The sequence below is a fragment of the Lagenorhynchus albirostris genome, chromosome 6 (genome assembly GCF_949774975.1).
Source record: "Lagenorhynchus albirostris chromosome 6, mLagAlb1.1, whole genome shotgun sequence".
Taxonomy (NCBI): domain Eukaryota; kingdom Metazoa; phylum Chordata; class Mammalia; order Artiodactyla; family Delphinidae; genus Lagenorhynchus; species Lagenorhynchus albirostris.
The window spans coordinates 26,313,094-26,330,545 of NC_083100.1; the positions used below are offsets into that span (position 1 = coordinate 26,313,094).

Below are 17,452 nucleotides of genomic sequence, written 5' to 3' on the forward strand. Positions count from 1 at the left end.
CGGCTGGCATACACGTTATCTTTTACTCATCTCCCAAAGAGGATAAGATTTAAAAGGTAAATAATTGATACAGAGTTGATTCTTAAAATCCATTTAAAAGGTGATTCAACTCGAATTCTTGCAGCATAGTTGCTATCTGAACTTATAACAACATTTTTCCAAATGAAGCCAGTTTTATCCACAGCATTAAAAATAAATCCAGAGTGCCCTGAGAAATGAAACTCAGAATAATGTCATGTTAAAGATTATTTTCATATACCTAGGAGTAAGATTGAGAATATAAATTTAATGATTTGTACTATAGGATTGAGGCCGAAATTTTGTCCAGCTTAGATTCTTAATAAATCAACTATGCTTCTTAAATAGTCATCACTGGTACTACCTTAATTCCATCGGACTCCAAATATTTGCTAAGTCCCAGTTCATCCAGTGCAGTAGTGTCAGGGGCTCCACCATTCCCAACAATAGGATTGGCCATGGTGAGAATCTGCCCCTTGTAAGCAGGGTCAGTAAGAGCTTCCGGGTACCTAGGTAAAGATGCCAAGAAATTATCAACAAAAAAATGTATTCTACATACATGATCTTAATTATTGAACCCTTGAAAATTAGAGAACATGAGAATAAAATCCTACAAGCTTGTCTCTAGATTTTGCCAAACCTAAGGATTTTATGATAGAATATGGAAATTTATCCCATGATATTACTGATATGAAAAGACTCTTAAGTAATATGGCATATTCTCATTTAATTTTCATTCCCTTAATTTCTTAAATTTTTTAATTCCTTGAAAAATTCTTCACAGGGTCTTAAGTTTTTAAATATTGCTCTATTTAAAGTTTGCAGATATCCTCAAGAATCCCCTAGCCTACCAGACATGAGTGAGTCCAAAATGATATTTACTACTGAGGGCTGACAGTTTCACCAAAATATTAACTGTCAAAAATTGAAAAGTTTTTAAAAAATATCTTTGAGGATACTGAAGAGCATGCTGATTACGTCAGTGATGGTTGCCTGGGTATATATGTTTATTAAAATTCACTGAGCATTTAAAACTCTGATTTATTTTCTATGAAAGAAATACTTAATAAAGTTGATTTTTTAAATATTTTAGTTATATAGAGAGGTGTATGTTTGATAGTTATTATCAAGTTATCATTGATAGTATATGTTTGATAGTTATTATTTTATTACAGAAAAAAATCAATCCCCAAAAAATTGACCCAAAGCATTTCTGTCTTCTAAATTAAAAGATTCCAAGTAACTATTTTAAAGTACTGATGTGGAATTAAGAAGAAATGCAGAAGAGCTTTATTTTAAAGTGTGGGGAGGAAAAAATAAGAATACATGTGTTCTTGGGCCTCCCTGGTGGCGCAGTGGTTGAGAGTCCGCCTGCCGATGCAGGGAACACGGGTTCGTGCCCCGGTCTGGGAAGATCCCACATGCCGCGGAGCGGCTGGGCCCGTGAGCCATGGCCGCTGAGCCTGCGCGTCCGGAGCCCGTGCTCCGCAGCGGGAGAGGCCACAACAGTGAGAGGCCCGCGTACCGCAAAAAAAAAAAAAAAAAAAAAAAAAAAGAATACATGTATTCTTTTTTTACTCTACATATAAATAAAATTATATATAAAATTTCTATTCTTAATAATAAGAAACATGATTCCCATAAATACCAGGATCTATCTACAGCTATTCCATGCATTGCAATGAGATTTTTTTCCCACCCTCTTAACATTTTCACTTCCCACAGAGACAGTTAAACGTAATCTTTCTTGTGGATTACTACTGAAAGTGAATTTAGGTGCTGAGGGGGACAGACTGACAACCTTGAAAGCAATAAAATGCAGCTCCAGCAGTAGTCAACACGAATTCTTCAACCCTCATCCAGACTAACTTCTCCCAGAACTCCCTTTGCCAACAGAATACTTAGTCTCTCAGCTCAGCAACCTCTAAAGTGACTAAGATGCTGTGATATTTACCCACACCTCCATCAGCTAATTTCTCAGATTCCCTCTCACTTGTCAGGAACTAATAATTTTTTAACCAAGGCTTACACATAATATAAATGCATTTCTTGAAGATGAAAAACAAAATAACTCCCTTAATTATCAACCCCTTGCTGAGTGAGCCACGCATGAATAAAAGCAGCATTTCTCGATGGAAAATAGGATGTGTGGACTAATCTTATTAATGAATGCATTTTTCTACATCAAAAGAAGTCTTTAATTAATTTAATTTTACTTCTTTTCTTCTTTCTTCCCATGAAAGAACTGGCCATTCCCTTTAAACATATGCCTACAATGCTCTCTCCAGAAAATGAATAAATATAGCTTGTCCTAGAGAACTGCAGTGTTGGAAGAAAATTAATCCATCAGGTCCTGTTTGACTTTTGTGATGTGACAAGATTTATTACCCATAATCTATCACAGAGAAGAAAACTCGAGTGCCCTCCATCATTCTGATCTATATTAAACAGCTGTTTGTTGGCAGGTATATTAACACAGTTAGTAATTAGTGCTGTCAAAAGGCTTAAATAATTGCCTGGTGAAGCAAAACTTTGCAAACAGTTTTCATACACTGTAATTTAATGTTCTCACCAGTGGAACTATTTTAAAAACCATCTAATATTCTTTATTTCAAACAGAGAGCTAAGAGTTTAGAGGACAATGCACATTAATAATATAATGGAAGTTTGGTCAATCAATATCTTCAATACCAGTTAACCCAATGCCTCCTTGTCTTTAAAAGGCTAACTGAATTTCCCTAAAGAATTCATCAAATATTTTACAGTTTAGTCTATTGAATCTCTAATGGAACCCTTTAGAAACCATCTAATTTTTTAAGATGTAATTTTTTAAATTCCTAGCCATAAATTACTATCTAATCCCATCCCCTCACACTTTACATGTGGAAACTAAGATTCAGAAAGGTTAAGTGATTTTCTCAATATCACATAATCAGTTACCATTAGAACTGAGACCAGAACTTCAGCCACCTGGTTCCCAGATGAACATTTGTTGGCTAGATAAGAACAGCTACATGATTTCTGTAGCAACTCTTACCTTTGTTGCTCTACACCTATTAGCAGAAATTAAATACTGAATTCAGTCTCAGTTGATAAATTTTGAAAATATCCGATCTATGAACCTGCTCTCCTGTGTATTACTTTAAGATAATAAATGTATCTGTTATTTTACCTTTCTTATTAGAGTGCAAATTATATATTGTATTTTATATAATTTTGCACTATAATACCTAAGGAACTTCTTAGCTCTTTATAATAGTTCATATTAGATGTGCAAAGTTGATTCTTAATTTCACTAATGGAATGGCACTAGAGAGTGCTACCCATCCTTTTCCCTGTTCGATTTTCACCTTAAATCAGATTGATACTGACCCCCCACCTTACAGAAGCCACTTGGTAATCTCACATAACTTGTGTCTTTATATCCTAAGTTTCTAGAATTAATTTTTGTTCTTTTTTAGCAGGGGAACACCAGTGTCTGTATTCTCTTCCATTTACAGCCACAGGGAGGAGTTTGTGTCTATGGCCCTTTTCAGGGTTGGCTTGAGCAAGCTATGTACAAGCACAGGGCAACGTCAGGACAATGTGTAGTATTATGATGATGATGTGGTGATTTCAATTTCCCACCATGAATAAGATCATCCAGTTATTCCTCTATATAGAGCAAGAATAAAGCCTTGGAATAGAAGCATTACTCACCCTGCTAGGCCAGTATTAAAAACCACTTCACCAGCAACAGAGGATGGATGGCCAAAGGAGTAACCTTTCATCTTAGTTCCATCTTCCAGGACAATGTGCGCTGTCTGTGCCTAAAGAAACAGATTCATGAATCATAGCAGAATACAAAATATAAAGTACAACTAGTTGAAAAACTCCAAAAGTACACTACATAAATATATTAAATAAATGAACAGTATATTTGATGAAACCATACTATCTAGATTCTGAGTCACTCTCCTGTTTTCTTCAAACGTATGGCTCTTGTCACAGGCAGGTGTTTTATTTTGTTTTGCTTGAAAGAGGAACTGAAGCATGTTGATACACTGTCTATCCTAAGTCTACTTGTAGAGTTATTGACAATCCAGAAATACTTCAGTTTAGCTGTAATGCTATGTGTCTGTCTTTTCCCTCTTAATATTCCCTAGCTTTGTCAAGTATAGCTTAAGGGAAATTCATGAGTTTGCAAAAACTTTGTGAATTTTACCATACAGCTCCTCATTACTCTGAGGCTTAGAGCTAGAAGGAATCTTCAAAGTTATACATCAAATTGCGTTCCATAGAGCTCTTGTGTTTGATGGAGTTGTCTCAGGGGCTCCCCCCTCCCTGAGCTTTAGGATCATAAAGAAACTGAAACTTTATCATTCTGTTAATACTGATACAAAAGCAAGCACTGTGGAACTTCTGAAAATATATTGCATTTTGCTTTTTAGTAGAGTTAGTTATATACATGTCTGGTTCTCCCTTTAGACTACAAGGCATTCTGAATTTGACTACTTCACCATACTAATCTCTGAACCAGTTTCTATACAATTCTTGGTTAAAAAGAGGGACAATTACAGAAACTTATCTCAGAAGCAGGCATAATCTACTCTTCAAAAATACTCTAAATTCTATTGTTGAAACAATTTGGGTCTAATTCTCAATTTCCATACAATTCAGGGGGGAGAGAAGTACCACACTTTGGGGTGCAAAATCTAGACTCTGTAAAAAACTCTATGGGACGAAATAACGGGAACATTTTGATTTTATTAAAAATAAACTATAGGGCTTCCCTGGTGGTGCAGTGGTTGAGAGTCTGCCTGCCGATGCAGGGGACACGGGTTCGTGCCCTGGTCCGGGAAGATCCCACATGCCATAGAACGGCTAGGCCCATGAGCCATGGCCGCTGAGCCTGCGTGTCCGGACGGGAGAGGCCACAACAGTGAGAGGCCCACGTACCGAAAAAAAAAAAAAAAAAAAACTATAAAGGAAAACATCTCTGCAATAATTTAGAAAATTTGAAAATAAATTGATATTTTATTGTATTCAGTGTAATTTTTAAGATTGATGATGGCATTATGGTTATATTTTTAAGAATTTTCATTTTTTAAAGATATACACTGAAATACTTAAGCATAGACTAATATGATATCTGACATTGGCTTCAAAATAGTCAGAGGTTAGGGGGAATGAATAGGGATATGAATGAAACAAATCTGGCCATGAGTTGAAATTGCTGAAGTAAGGAAGATCATTGTGCTGTTCTCTCTGCAAGGGTTAAGTGCAGCCATTAAAGATAGAAACATACTAATTCACTACTTTCCTTACTTTTTTAGCTCTGGATCCCATAGCGTCTAATCCTTTTCTATCCTATCACCCACCTCCAGTCTTACCACACACACACACACGCACACACAGACACCAATCTCAGTATACAGCAGGAAGGCAATACATGATTTCTAGACCTCTGTCTCTATGTTCCTCTAGCTTTACAAGCACTCAGCTTTTCAAGAGTTAAAATGGTAAAACCTCATTATTTTTCTACAGTAACCTTCTCTTTAGAAATACGATGCCTCTTTTACTTGTAAAGTACACAAGTCCCTTGACACTGGAATGACTGCTTTTCAATGTAGTGTTTATCTTTAAATCAATAGACCATGTGCCTATGTATTGTTTATGTGTAGTGCATACACATTAATTTATATTTACACCCAAAGCTATTTTAGTATTCCCTATTAAAATTGATATGTTTATGGTACTCCTCTCAACAGGAAGTTTAGTTTTTAATTGGAGATGCAATGCATGGATTTCAATTTATATTTTGAAGAAAGTTGGACAAAGTACTGTCTGGCACGTTTTATATGTGTTTGTGTATGTGAGTTTGTATGTGAGTGCCCATGGGCAGAGTTAGCCAAAAGAATGTTGTCCTTCACCCAGCTTATCAAATAATCTTTGAGGTAAAGTTCTGTTTTATCTACAGCCTTGGAACCAGTGTTCAAGATCTCAAGCTTGACACTTTCTCTTTAAATAGTCATGGTTTACCTTCTCAGACAGTAAATTAAAATAAAGTTTTTGGAATTACTCAGCACAGAGGAAAGCACAATAAGTAATTAATGTAATACACATGATGACAAGAGTTCCCTGACAGAGACTGGCTTAACACACAAGTTCTGAATTCTGCCTCTGCATCCAGGAAGTCACCTTTGCACGTCACTTCTTCTAATAACACAATTTTCTTATTTTATATTTTAATTTGTCAATCATTCTTTACTTATAATTCAAGACAGAGGTTGTTGATTTTAGGAAGTAAGTGTGATTATGTTCAGTGTATTTCCAAAGAACATTATAAACTAATCAAATGTCTATGGTGATGGTTCTCAGTAGGGGTAAGTTTATTGGGAAAATTTCCTAGGTATCTCTGACATGTTTCACTAGGTGAAAACCTTTGGTCCAAGTAATGGAAATTCACTGTCAAAAAATATTTTCTACTGAAAGTATTATTTTCTGTTCTTGAGGAAGTCATGTGTGGCCTACACGCTTTCACCAAATGGAGGTGAGGTAGGAAACATTTTCTTAAATAATATTTAACTTTGATAGAACCTAAAATAACTGTACTTATTTGGCAAAACTTGAGGTGTGAACTGCAAATTTCAATTGTCTTCTATATACCAATTTATCTACCCTACTCTGAGCCATACCTGCCTAAAATATCACCTCTGTTTATTTTGTTCCTTTTGCTTTTCTCTATCCTATTCTCATCTAAGAATTTCAAATTCTCTGATCTATCTGACAACATCTAATTATTTTAAAGAAAGGTAAAAATTAGCATAAGCAATCTGACTCTTGTTAGCCTATTCGTACAATTCTATTTGGTATTTTTCTTCCTCTCTCCATGGGACTAGTTTTCTACTTTGCTTTCTGTCCTTTAAAGATATATTTGAGGAGACATTTACTGTTGTCCGAAATAGTCCCTGAGATTGTGTTCAATACGTCTTTTTTGCTCCTTTAATTATATTTTTTGTTCTTTTCGGCAGCTTTTATAGATTTCCCAATCCTTTTTTCCACTGCACATTATATTGTTACAAGGCTTCTATTTACTGCCTATAGTACCCTTTATATTTCACTTAACTACATTGGCCTCCAACGAGTCTAAAATGATGGGTGCCAATTGACTTATCTATGAATTGATGGAGAAACTCTGAACAAAGAGCTATTATTTGGAATCCCCTCTTCTAGCTAATAAGTTCCCAAATGCTATTTCATTCCAACGAGTCTAAAAGAAATCACCTTGCTACCAGCGTAAGATATTTTAGTAGCCTCAGTCCTAGTAGAAAGAGGACCATAGTCTAGGAATTATACTATAACCTTAAGGGTTCATTTAAGTGCCTACTGCCAGAGCACTTTGGTAGTTCGAATGCTGAAAGTGCAAAGGAAACCTTAATGAGCAGTCTGTACACTCACAGAATGTCAGGAAAAGTAACCAAAGGCTATGTAAGTGTAAGTTCTACAAAATAAATGACCTATATCATGACATGGTCCCTAACTGTTTAACAAAAAATGTATATGCCAATAAGACAGTTTAGACCTTCAGGTCACAACATCATTTAGCTCCCATCATGTGCCAAGTTTCATCCTAGGCTTTGGAGCTACATGGATAAATATCCCCAGTCCCCCCCACCCCTTCCACCCTCAATGTAGTAAAAGGGCCAGCTATGTGCTTGGATGGTAAAATAGAGGAACCTCAAGAAGATTACCTTTGAAACACCTAGAAACACAAAGATAAATAAATTATCCTTTCCTTTCCGAGATTTCTCTTTAAAAAAAGAATTCACCCTTTCCTTCCCATTCATGATTTCAGTAATAAAGTTAAAATTTTAAGAGAGAAACGCATCAAATTTTGAATCTAAAGTTTAAAGATTCCTTCAAGTCTTTACTCAAATGTCATCCATCTTCTTGGCAAAACCTATTTAAAATTGCAATGTTCCTAAATGTCCATCAACAGGAATGGATTAAGATGTGGTACATATACACAATGGAATATTACTCAGTCATAAAAAAGAACAAAATAATGCCATTTACAGCAACATGGATGGACCTAGAGATTGTCATACTGAATGAAGTAAGTCAGACAAAGACAAATATCATATATCACTTATAAGTGGAATCTAAAAAAGAAAAAAAAGATACAAATGAACCTATCTACAAAACAGAAATAGAATCACAGATGTAGAAAACAAACTTATGATTACCAGGGGGAGAAAGTGGGGGAGGGATAAATTGGCAGATTATACTAGATATATTATACTAAATATAGAATAGATAACTAATGAGAAACTACTGTATAGTACAGGGAACTCTACTGAATACTCTGTAATGAACTATACAGGAATAGAATCTGAAAAATAGTGGAAATAAATAAAATTACAATATACCCCTCAGCACCCTATCTACTTAGTCTACTCTTTCTTCACAGCACTTATTGCCTTCTAACATATCATCCAGTGTCTTATTTAAAACATCTGTCTTGTCCCACTAGAAAGTGAGCTTTATGTGGGCAGAGTATTTGGGTTTGCTTTGTTCACTGATGTGCCTGTCTCCAGGGCCAACATCAGTGCCTGGTACAGAGTAGGTAGTCATTTAATTTTTGTTGGATGAATAAAGCATCACTAAGTGACAATCTAAAGAAAAATACTGGGACTTCCCTAGTGGCGCAGTGGTTAAGAAGCCGCCTGCCAATGCAGGGGACACAGGTTAGATCCCTGGTCTGGGAAGGTCTCACATGCCGTGAAGCAACTGAGCCCGTGCATCACAATCACTGACCCTGTGCTCTAGAGCCTGTGCGCCACAACAACTGAAGCCCATGTGCCACAACTACTGAAGCCCACGTGCCACAACTACTGAAGCCCACGTGCCGCAAAAACTGAGCCCACCCGCCACAACTACCGAAGCCCACGTGACTAGAGCTTGTGCTCCACAATGAAGAGTAGCCCCTGCTCACCACAACTGGAGAAAGCCCACGTGCAGCAAGGAAGACTCAAAGCAGCCAAAAATAAAATTAAAAAATAAAGAAATAAAATACTATTTTAAAAATACTGAAAGACATAATTATCCATTCGGTTTTTAGTTTATTCTAGATATATATTTTAAAATAGCAAATATCTGTTTTGAGTTGCCTTTTCACTATTTAACAGTGCCTTTCTACAATACCTTAAGTGTAGTCAATGTGGAGATATTATGGTGGGAAAGAGATGTGTGCGACATTGAGGGAGAAAGGTTAGTGGATGGTTAGCCCAGGATATGCATACTGAGTATGCTGCATGTGAGTGTTCAAATACATCTTATGCAGAGTTAAAACAAGTATCATGGTAATTCAAAACAAAAGGATCATTCATATCAATTTCCTAGGGATTTCACATGAAAGAGGATGACAGTGCTTGAATTAACATAACAAACTGTTTCAGTCCCTTTTTCACTTTGAAAATATAGAAAAAACGAGAAAGCTCTCCTTACCCAGTGTATTCTAAAATATAGGAGTATGGAAAGAAAATCCTGTATTCTTCTACTTAGTTTTAGAATAGCTTATACAAATGAATTTCACAGAAAAAACATTTTACATTTCTCATATTATTCTCACATATTTTTGCCATAGCAAATTCAAGTGACAGGTCTAAGTCAAATTCAAAGAGATCAAAAGTTATTTTGAACAGTGAAAGCTATTAACTTTTTAATCGTCAAAATTAGTTGAATAAGCATGGACTATTATTCACCCAGTTCAATTTGAAATTTGAGTCTAACTAGCTGCTGCCTCTCTCTAGGTCAATCACTACAGGGCAATACAAGCAAGCAATAAATTCTAAGGTGAGTTTAATCTGACTCCCTCTTAGTGGAATTGAGAAAGATTTTGTTCGGTTTGCTCTCACGAGACACAGAGAACTTTTCTCTTTCCGAAATATGAATATGTATACAAGACTTATTGGCAGATGACTACTTTGGGCTTTTTTTCTTTGTTTTACTTTTTTCCCTGATCTGGAATAAGCAGTCTCAATTCTTTTAATATGTCCTTACAGCTCTTCATTTCACTTTTTCCCCTCCGGGTCTCTTACTAATATTCCAATAACTTTTCTCAGTAAAACCTTCATGTAAATTAAATTCCATGTGTGACAGGATCCACTTAGTGGCTTAATTTTAACTGGGTACTCATTTTCATTATAGTCTAATTCTTCATCACTATTTAAGTGCATATGAAGTTATAAGAATATTCTTCAACTCTCAAGATCATAGCCAATTAGAAAAATTTAACTTTTAGTTCATTACCTAATTTTAGATCTAAGTGCCTCAGAGTCAAAGGACTAGTTAGATGTTGATGTTGCTATCTTTTATTCATATTGACTCAACCAAATAGACACAAAATGCTGAAATATAACAAAGAAGTTTCGAGTTCCATCGTACTAGTCTTCAACTTAGAAGTTAAGAGATATTTAAACTGCTTTCATTAATCAAATGTAAGTAAATCCTTCACTCAATGTAACTTATCAACCCAAATAGACATAGTCCAATAAAGATAATAAGGGAAACCTTACCACAGGGGGCAGTGGAAACATTAAGCTTCTATCTGGAAATCTTATTTCAATAAGATCAAGCACATTGGGTTTGGCAAATGCTTAGATCATAGATTTTGAAAGATAAAATAACTATCCATTATATATATGTATATATATCTCACTATTCCCTAAATAACTATTGCCCAAATTTGCTTATATATTCATAATCTAAATTGCAAACCAGTTTAGAAAGACATTTCCACATAAGAGTAGAGTATAATTTTCTATCCAACCGGGGAGGAATTATTTTAAGTATAAAGAGGGCAGACTTCTGGAGAAAAGCACTGAGAAGAGCAGATGCTTTAGGGGAAAAGAATATTCATACACTATGGCAATCACTTCCTCTACCCTGGCTCCATTATTCCAATCTATATGTAGCCCTATCCATTAGGAACTGTTTGAAATCGTGCTCTGTGTAAGGGAAGGAAAGCGGGTATGAATGAAGTTGGGTTGGAGACAGCACTTTTGATAATCTCTTCCACCTTTCACCATCTGGGTTTCTCTTTCCCTCCCATACCCTGCCTGTTGAAATACAGATTTCACTCGTTTTGGGTTTGCTTCTTTGTTTGCTTAGTTTGGGTTTTTGATTTTATACTCTTGATCAATTGTTGTATATTAAAGGTCAGTTCTGCAGATGTCTTTGGAGACTTTGTCAGAAAAACAAACCTTGAAGATCACTAGGCATAATGACTCAGATATACCCAGGTCCTGACACCTCATTCCTGCCCTCTCTTCTTTCCACATATCCAAATTCTACCTCTTGCTAGGAACTCAAGCTGATCATCTTTGTACACTAACTAAACAGGTATTGAAGGATTCGTCACTTCTAAATTTAAGGTTAAGTAAAATTGGCTCTTAGAATTTACTGCCGTATACCCAACTATTTGACTAATTTCTCCAATAAGATCATAGTCAACACCAGACAACATCAAGAAGAGAGACCCTGCCTTCTGTGTCCAACACAGTATCACTAGCACATAACACAGCATCTGGCACTTAGTGGGTGATTGGGGAAACCACTTTGCATCTCTCTGAATTCATACTTTGGCCCATGAAGTTAACTTTCGGGGATTTTGGAAAGATCATTTAACCCCGGGTCCACAAGGGAGAGTAACAGGTATGATGGGTGACTTTGGGAAATAGAACTGAGCAAGACTGGCTCAACTCTTCTCAACAGTCTTTTCAAAGAAGCCTGTTTTCAGGTGCACATCAAGGTGGGAGATTTGCAGCTGTGAGCAGAAACATTTGACTCAGGGAATGGGGATTTCTAAGAAGTCCATTTGGTTGCAGATCTAGACCCTGTTTTCCAAATAGCTTTAACAGTAATCAAGCTGATACTCAGATCTCTATCTCTTTGAATTCTATGTCTTGTTGATTCTAAATTTAGAGGCTGAGAAGGAGGTGTGATTAATTATCACTCCTAGAATCCTACCTGTCGTAGATACCTAGCAAATACTGATTGGTTGAATGAATGGATGAATGGATGAATGAATGAATGAATGAATGGCTATCAGGTGGCAAAGATGCAGCATAATTCTACTTTTCTTTCTCTGAGACATAACTGGCTTGCAAATTGCACTCCTGCTTTACTCCAGTCGTATTTTAACTATTCCTCTTAGGCTTTGCTCACAAACATGAGAAGAAATGGGCAATTTATAGCTGTATTTAATTCTACATGATTTATTTCCTGGGAAACTAGTTAAGGGAATAAAGGACACCCACTTTAGTAGTATTTTCTCTTCCATAGTCCACCAAGTAGGGATGTAAGTCGGTACAGCAATTCCTTTTTATAAAGCCATTATATAATAATTAAGCTTTATTCACACCTTAGTAAAGTTAATTTAGTTAGATAATCTACTAACTATTTAGCAGAGTACAGCTAAATGATTAAATAATGAACTCAGTGAAAGAGGGAAAATTACAACAGAAAACAGTAAAAGTATATACTCTCTTACCTTACCTGCATCTTCTCCATTATTACTTTTCATACTTAAAATATTAAACATTTTTTTCATTTCATACTTGCTATAATATTTATTTGTAACCACATTTAAAATTAAACTTAATTGTTTTATGTTTGGTTGAACTCTTTTCTAAAACACAGATTTCTAATTCAATATTTATCTAGTAGTGGTTAGTCTTACAAATCTTTCAAACCCACAAATATTAATTCTAATAGTAAGATATTAGAGTTACAGTCTCTCTCCCTTTGACATCTTTTCCTAACATTTCTTGGGAGTGAAACTTTCAAATCATATCTGGGCCTATAGGCTAGGTAATAAAGTTACTTAAATAGTTACTACTCTAATTAAAAATGATTCCACTGTTGATGGAAATACAAAATGGTACAGCCACTGTGGAAAACAGTATGTAAATTCCTCAAAAAAATAAAAACTGGAACTATCTGATCCAGGAAGCCTACTTCTGGATATTTATCCAAAGAATTGAAATCAGGATCTCAAAGAGATATCAGCACTCCAATGTTCATCACAGCACTCTTCACAATAGCCAAGATAGTGAAACAAACTAAATGTCTATCAATGGATGAATGGATAAAGAAAATGTGGCATATACACACAATGGAATATTACTCAGTCTTAAAAAAGGAAGGAACTCCTGCTATATATGACAACATGAATGGCCCTTGAGGGTATTATGCTAAGTGAAATAAGCCAATCATAGAAGGACAAATACTGCACGATTTCACTAATCTGACGTATCTAAAATGGTCAAACTCATAGAATCAGAGAGAAGAATTATAGTTGTCAGGGGCTAGGGGAAGGAGGTAACAGGAAGTTGCTAACCAATGGACATAAAATCTCAATTGTTCTCAACATGAATAAGTTCTAGTGATTTGCTATACAGCATTGTACTTTTTGTTAGACTGTGTATATCGTACACTTAAAAGTTTGTTAAGAGGGTGGATCTCATCTTAAGTGCTCTTACCACAATAAAATAAAATTTTATTATCTTATGTTAACAGAAATTTAATCTTCCATCACTGGGGAAAAGAAAGAAAATTGAATTCAGCATATATAACCCAATTATTCTCTTTCCTCTTTTTACTTTTTATCTAAAGTGCTTGCCAATTTTACTGTATGTCAGTAGCAAATTTGTTTGTTTTCCTTTACTGATGCAGTCTCATAATATTCCAACTCTATGCCAAATTCCCAAATACCTTACAACTGATAATTAGTCCATTTTTATCCCCCACTAAAAAACCCTGAGGCTGCTATATTTCTATTGTTATTGTTACTGAGGTTTACATATGGTACTGATGCATACTTGACACTCAATAAATATTTGTATAATTAATTTTGAGGAGAGTAACTAAGGACAACATGTATATTTCAATTTTTCTCTAGTTTGAGTTCATGTGTTAAAGCACATCCCATTTTGTTTTGTTTTATTTTTTAATTCTGGAATAATCCTTATATTTGAAAAAAGTAAAGCATTAACATTTCTTAAGCATGCCTTATAGAAGTAGACTGACCTATCACCGTCCTATTTCTACCCTTCGGCATTTGGCATTGCTTTGGCATTGCTTTAATGAGACCCTATTAAGACATTAACAAGATTGCATACATAGTGACCAATGCTTATTAAAGTCTATATGCAGTTGCACAGATAAATTGTGTATATATATTTGAATGAGAAATTTCTACTGTTCTGAGAAAGGTATCTTACTTCAAATAAAACCATGAAGTTATGTTGGAAAAATATGTTTTGGGAGCACTTTGCCCTCGCTGAAAACCCCACCCTGATCCCTTCCTTAAGACATCATTAATAATAGTTAACATAAATGTACTAGGCACTGTCTCTCAAGCTATTGATGGATTTTTCTCTAATCCTCACAACCCTCCCCCGCCCCCCACTGAGGTAGATTAAATTAAGCTTTCCATTTTACAGTTGAGCTAACTGAGGCTTAGAGTAGTCAAGATCATTTCACTGGTAAATGCAGGAGTAGTGGTTTCTAAACCCAATCAGTGTGGCTTGGAATCCACAACCCTCCATCACTCTACGGTAGTCCTTCCCATGGAGCCATTACGTAGAAAATTTCAGCCTAAACTGACTTACATATTACCCCTCTTTTTCTTTTTCTAAGCTTACTTCTATTTCTGTTTTCTAATCTTTCAAAAATGGGGATAAAAAGCAATTCAGTCATAGACTGTACTTAAATTTATTTATAAGAATTTTAATTCAAAACTGCCACAGATAAGCTGCAACATGCCCAGGTCAACCAAGAATGACTTACCTGTAAATCTGTAAATCATCAGAGTGAAAACGTCAAGTCATTAATTACATCCTATAATCTGAAGAGAACTAGCAGGTTTTAAGAACTCTTCACTCTGATTTCAGGCCCTTGAATTTTTAAGCTCTCAAGACTATTAGGACCAAAGATGCTGTATAAACATGGAGATGCTCTTCTCAGTCCCATTCCAGGAAGGACCTGCCACCCTGCTGCAAGGAGTGAGGTCAGTGGATGGTCACCAGCTGTCAATTCCTTCAGGATCTACCTCAGTTGCAGAGAGCTGCCTTGCCCTTCCTGGAGTAGCCCACACCAGGTAACCTACCATATTAGACTTTTGTATATGTGGAGTTTACAGGACTATATAAGAAAGAAAGAAATTGAAAAATAGCCTGTTTTGTTACAAACACATGACAATATTTTGGTTGAAGTGGAAGAAATATGTCAACAAAACAGCACTGCCCTAAAATATCATATTTATAGAATTACTAACGTCCATATAAAGCAGGAATCCTCGCTGATTCTTGGATTTAAACAACCTGTTCTCAAAATGGAATCAAAAAAGGAATAAAGGAAAGGAAAAGAAAAGAAAAATCTGATTTATTTTGTATTGAGATAAAGTACAGTGCATATGGGCTCTTGAGTAAGAAATAAAATCCAACAGGAGAAGTTGTTTAGATCATTCTGAAGCCAGGTTAAACAACAAATACGGCTTCAGATATGCATATAAGCACACTAACAAAATGCCAAATTAAAAAGATCCCTATGATGTTTGAGGTCTAATTAAAATTCTACCCAGAGTTGCTACATGTATATTCACTTTGTGTGCAGAAACAGACATCCATGTGTCCTTGTATTAACTACAGCACTTACACATCTATGAAATGGGAAGAACAACATTGTTTCTTCCCCTGAGTGTGAGAATTCACCAGCAAAATGTTCTGGAGGTAAAGCTTAAGCTAATTTAGCAATAAGTTCCATAAAAGATTTGAATAAAACATTATAGCTACAATAATCCCCTTAAGCTAGTAATGGAAATGAAAATTATTTACTCTGGGAGTCTGATTGTATTGCTGTTAAATCATCTGTCTATGTAAATTATTTGCATATCAGAAAAGATAGAAGCCCCATGTGTTTATCTCCATTTTCACCCAGGCCTAAAGCTATATAAAATATTTGATTTCTGGTGCACCTGAGGTTTCTCAGCTATTAGTTGACATCAGTACTCATCCTCTTAAGAAATAAAATAAATCTGAACCAACCTTTGGAAGGTAGGAATCTTAACAGCCAGAATTTTAGTTTATTATTGCACAGATAATATGGTAAAAAGTTAAAATCTTGAAGTGTTCTTTATTGGTAAATGAAATCTTATTTTTTATTCTTAGAGTTAATACTTTCAAAATATGGATACTTAAGATTCATTATTACAGCACAATTTGCTATGTCTAGAATATTTAATGAGACTTCTCTGCAGTTACAATGCCTAACACTTCAGGATTTCAAAGTACTGTAACAGCAGTAATCAATTAAGCCTTACAACATCTTAAGTTAATAGCCTTACAACATCCTAAGTTAATATTAAGTCATCTGCCTTTGGTTAAACATAAACCAATGTTGGGGGAAAAAATTACACGGTTAATTTACTTGAATACTTCTATGTTCTGAACATTTATAAACAAATGAGTCAGATTCATAAGTAATTTTTATTCTAGTTATGTTTCTTATTATAAATAAAACATTCAGAAAAATTCCACCACAAAATACATGTATAAAGTATAGGTTTACTAACAAGCACTTAATGGGCATCTGCCATGTGGTAAATCGTTCTGAATCTGGGAGGAATCTTCAATACTGTTAGCTAATGTTTACTTTTTGGTTATAAATTATTATGCATCTTATGTTTAGTTCTACATCATAGAAGAAATTTATTCAGTAAAATTCTTAGTGATAACAGCAACTCTATTGATTCATTTATAAGAACCTCACATTAGCCAATAACCTCCCTGTGAAATTTAAAAGATCAATATGTGGCATTTATTAAGTTAAAAAAAAAAAGAAAAAGAAGAGAGGAGCCTTGAAAATATTTTCATGAGTTGAACTCATTTGGACCAGATGAAGGAAATCAAGTGTAAGATAGGGATTGCTAGGGCTGAGCAGTCCAACACCAGGCCTGACCTTGGCCCATGTAGCTTTTTTCAACCTTCAGTCATTGAAAAGACCCTAGGAAATACTGGTCACATCAAGGACATTCAGTCTTGCACAGCAAATTCCAGAAGCTCTGGTATGACCATTGCCCAAGAGATCTTGGAAACTCTCTACTACACCCTCCAACCTTTGGTACTAGTCAGAAATATGAAGGAAGTCTAATGAAGACCTGAAAGCAGAGGAATGTTCTTTATTTCCACAGCAGTAGGATCTAAATTTGCATTTAAACTATCAGTAAGTCTGGCCACACATGGTCAAATAGAAACGCAAGGTGCCGTCAACAGGAGAGGGTTGCCTGACGCCAAGACTAGTGCCAGTTCTTCTGGCATTTCCCCAGCCAGAATTCTTGGTTTCTGACCCAGGGCTGGGACCAGGGTGAGGCGAGTGAGGTGCTCAAGGC

At 35.5% G+C, this 17,452-nt stretch overlaps 1 protein-coding gene across 1 annotated transcript in view; it reads right to left on the minus strand.

Annotated features, from left to right (window-relative positions):
• The window catches only part of CPS1 (carbamoyl-phosphate synthase 1), a 142,800-nt gene that overhangs the window by 119,815 nt on the left and 5,533 nt on the right, over window positions 1-17,452 (minus strand). Inside the window, exons 2-3 of the mRNA XM_060151307.1 lie at window positions 3,718-3,827; window positions 383-527 (exon numbers count right to left, since the gene is read on the minus strand). Of these exons, the coding sequence (XP_060007290.1) occupies window positions 383-527; window positions 3,718-3,827 (255 nt within the window). The remainder of the gene's footprint in view (window positions 1-382; window positions 528-3,717; window positions 3,828-17,452) is intronic.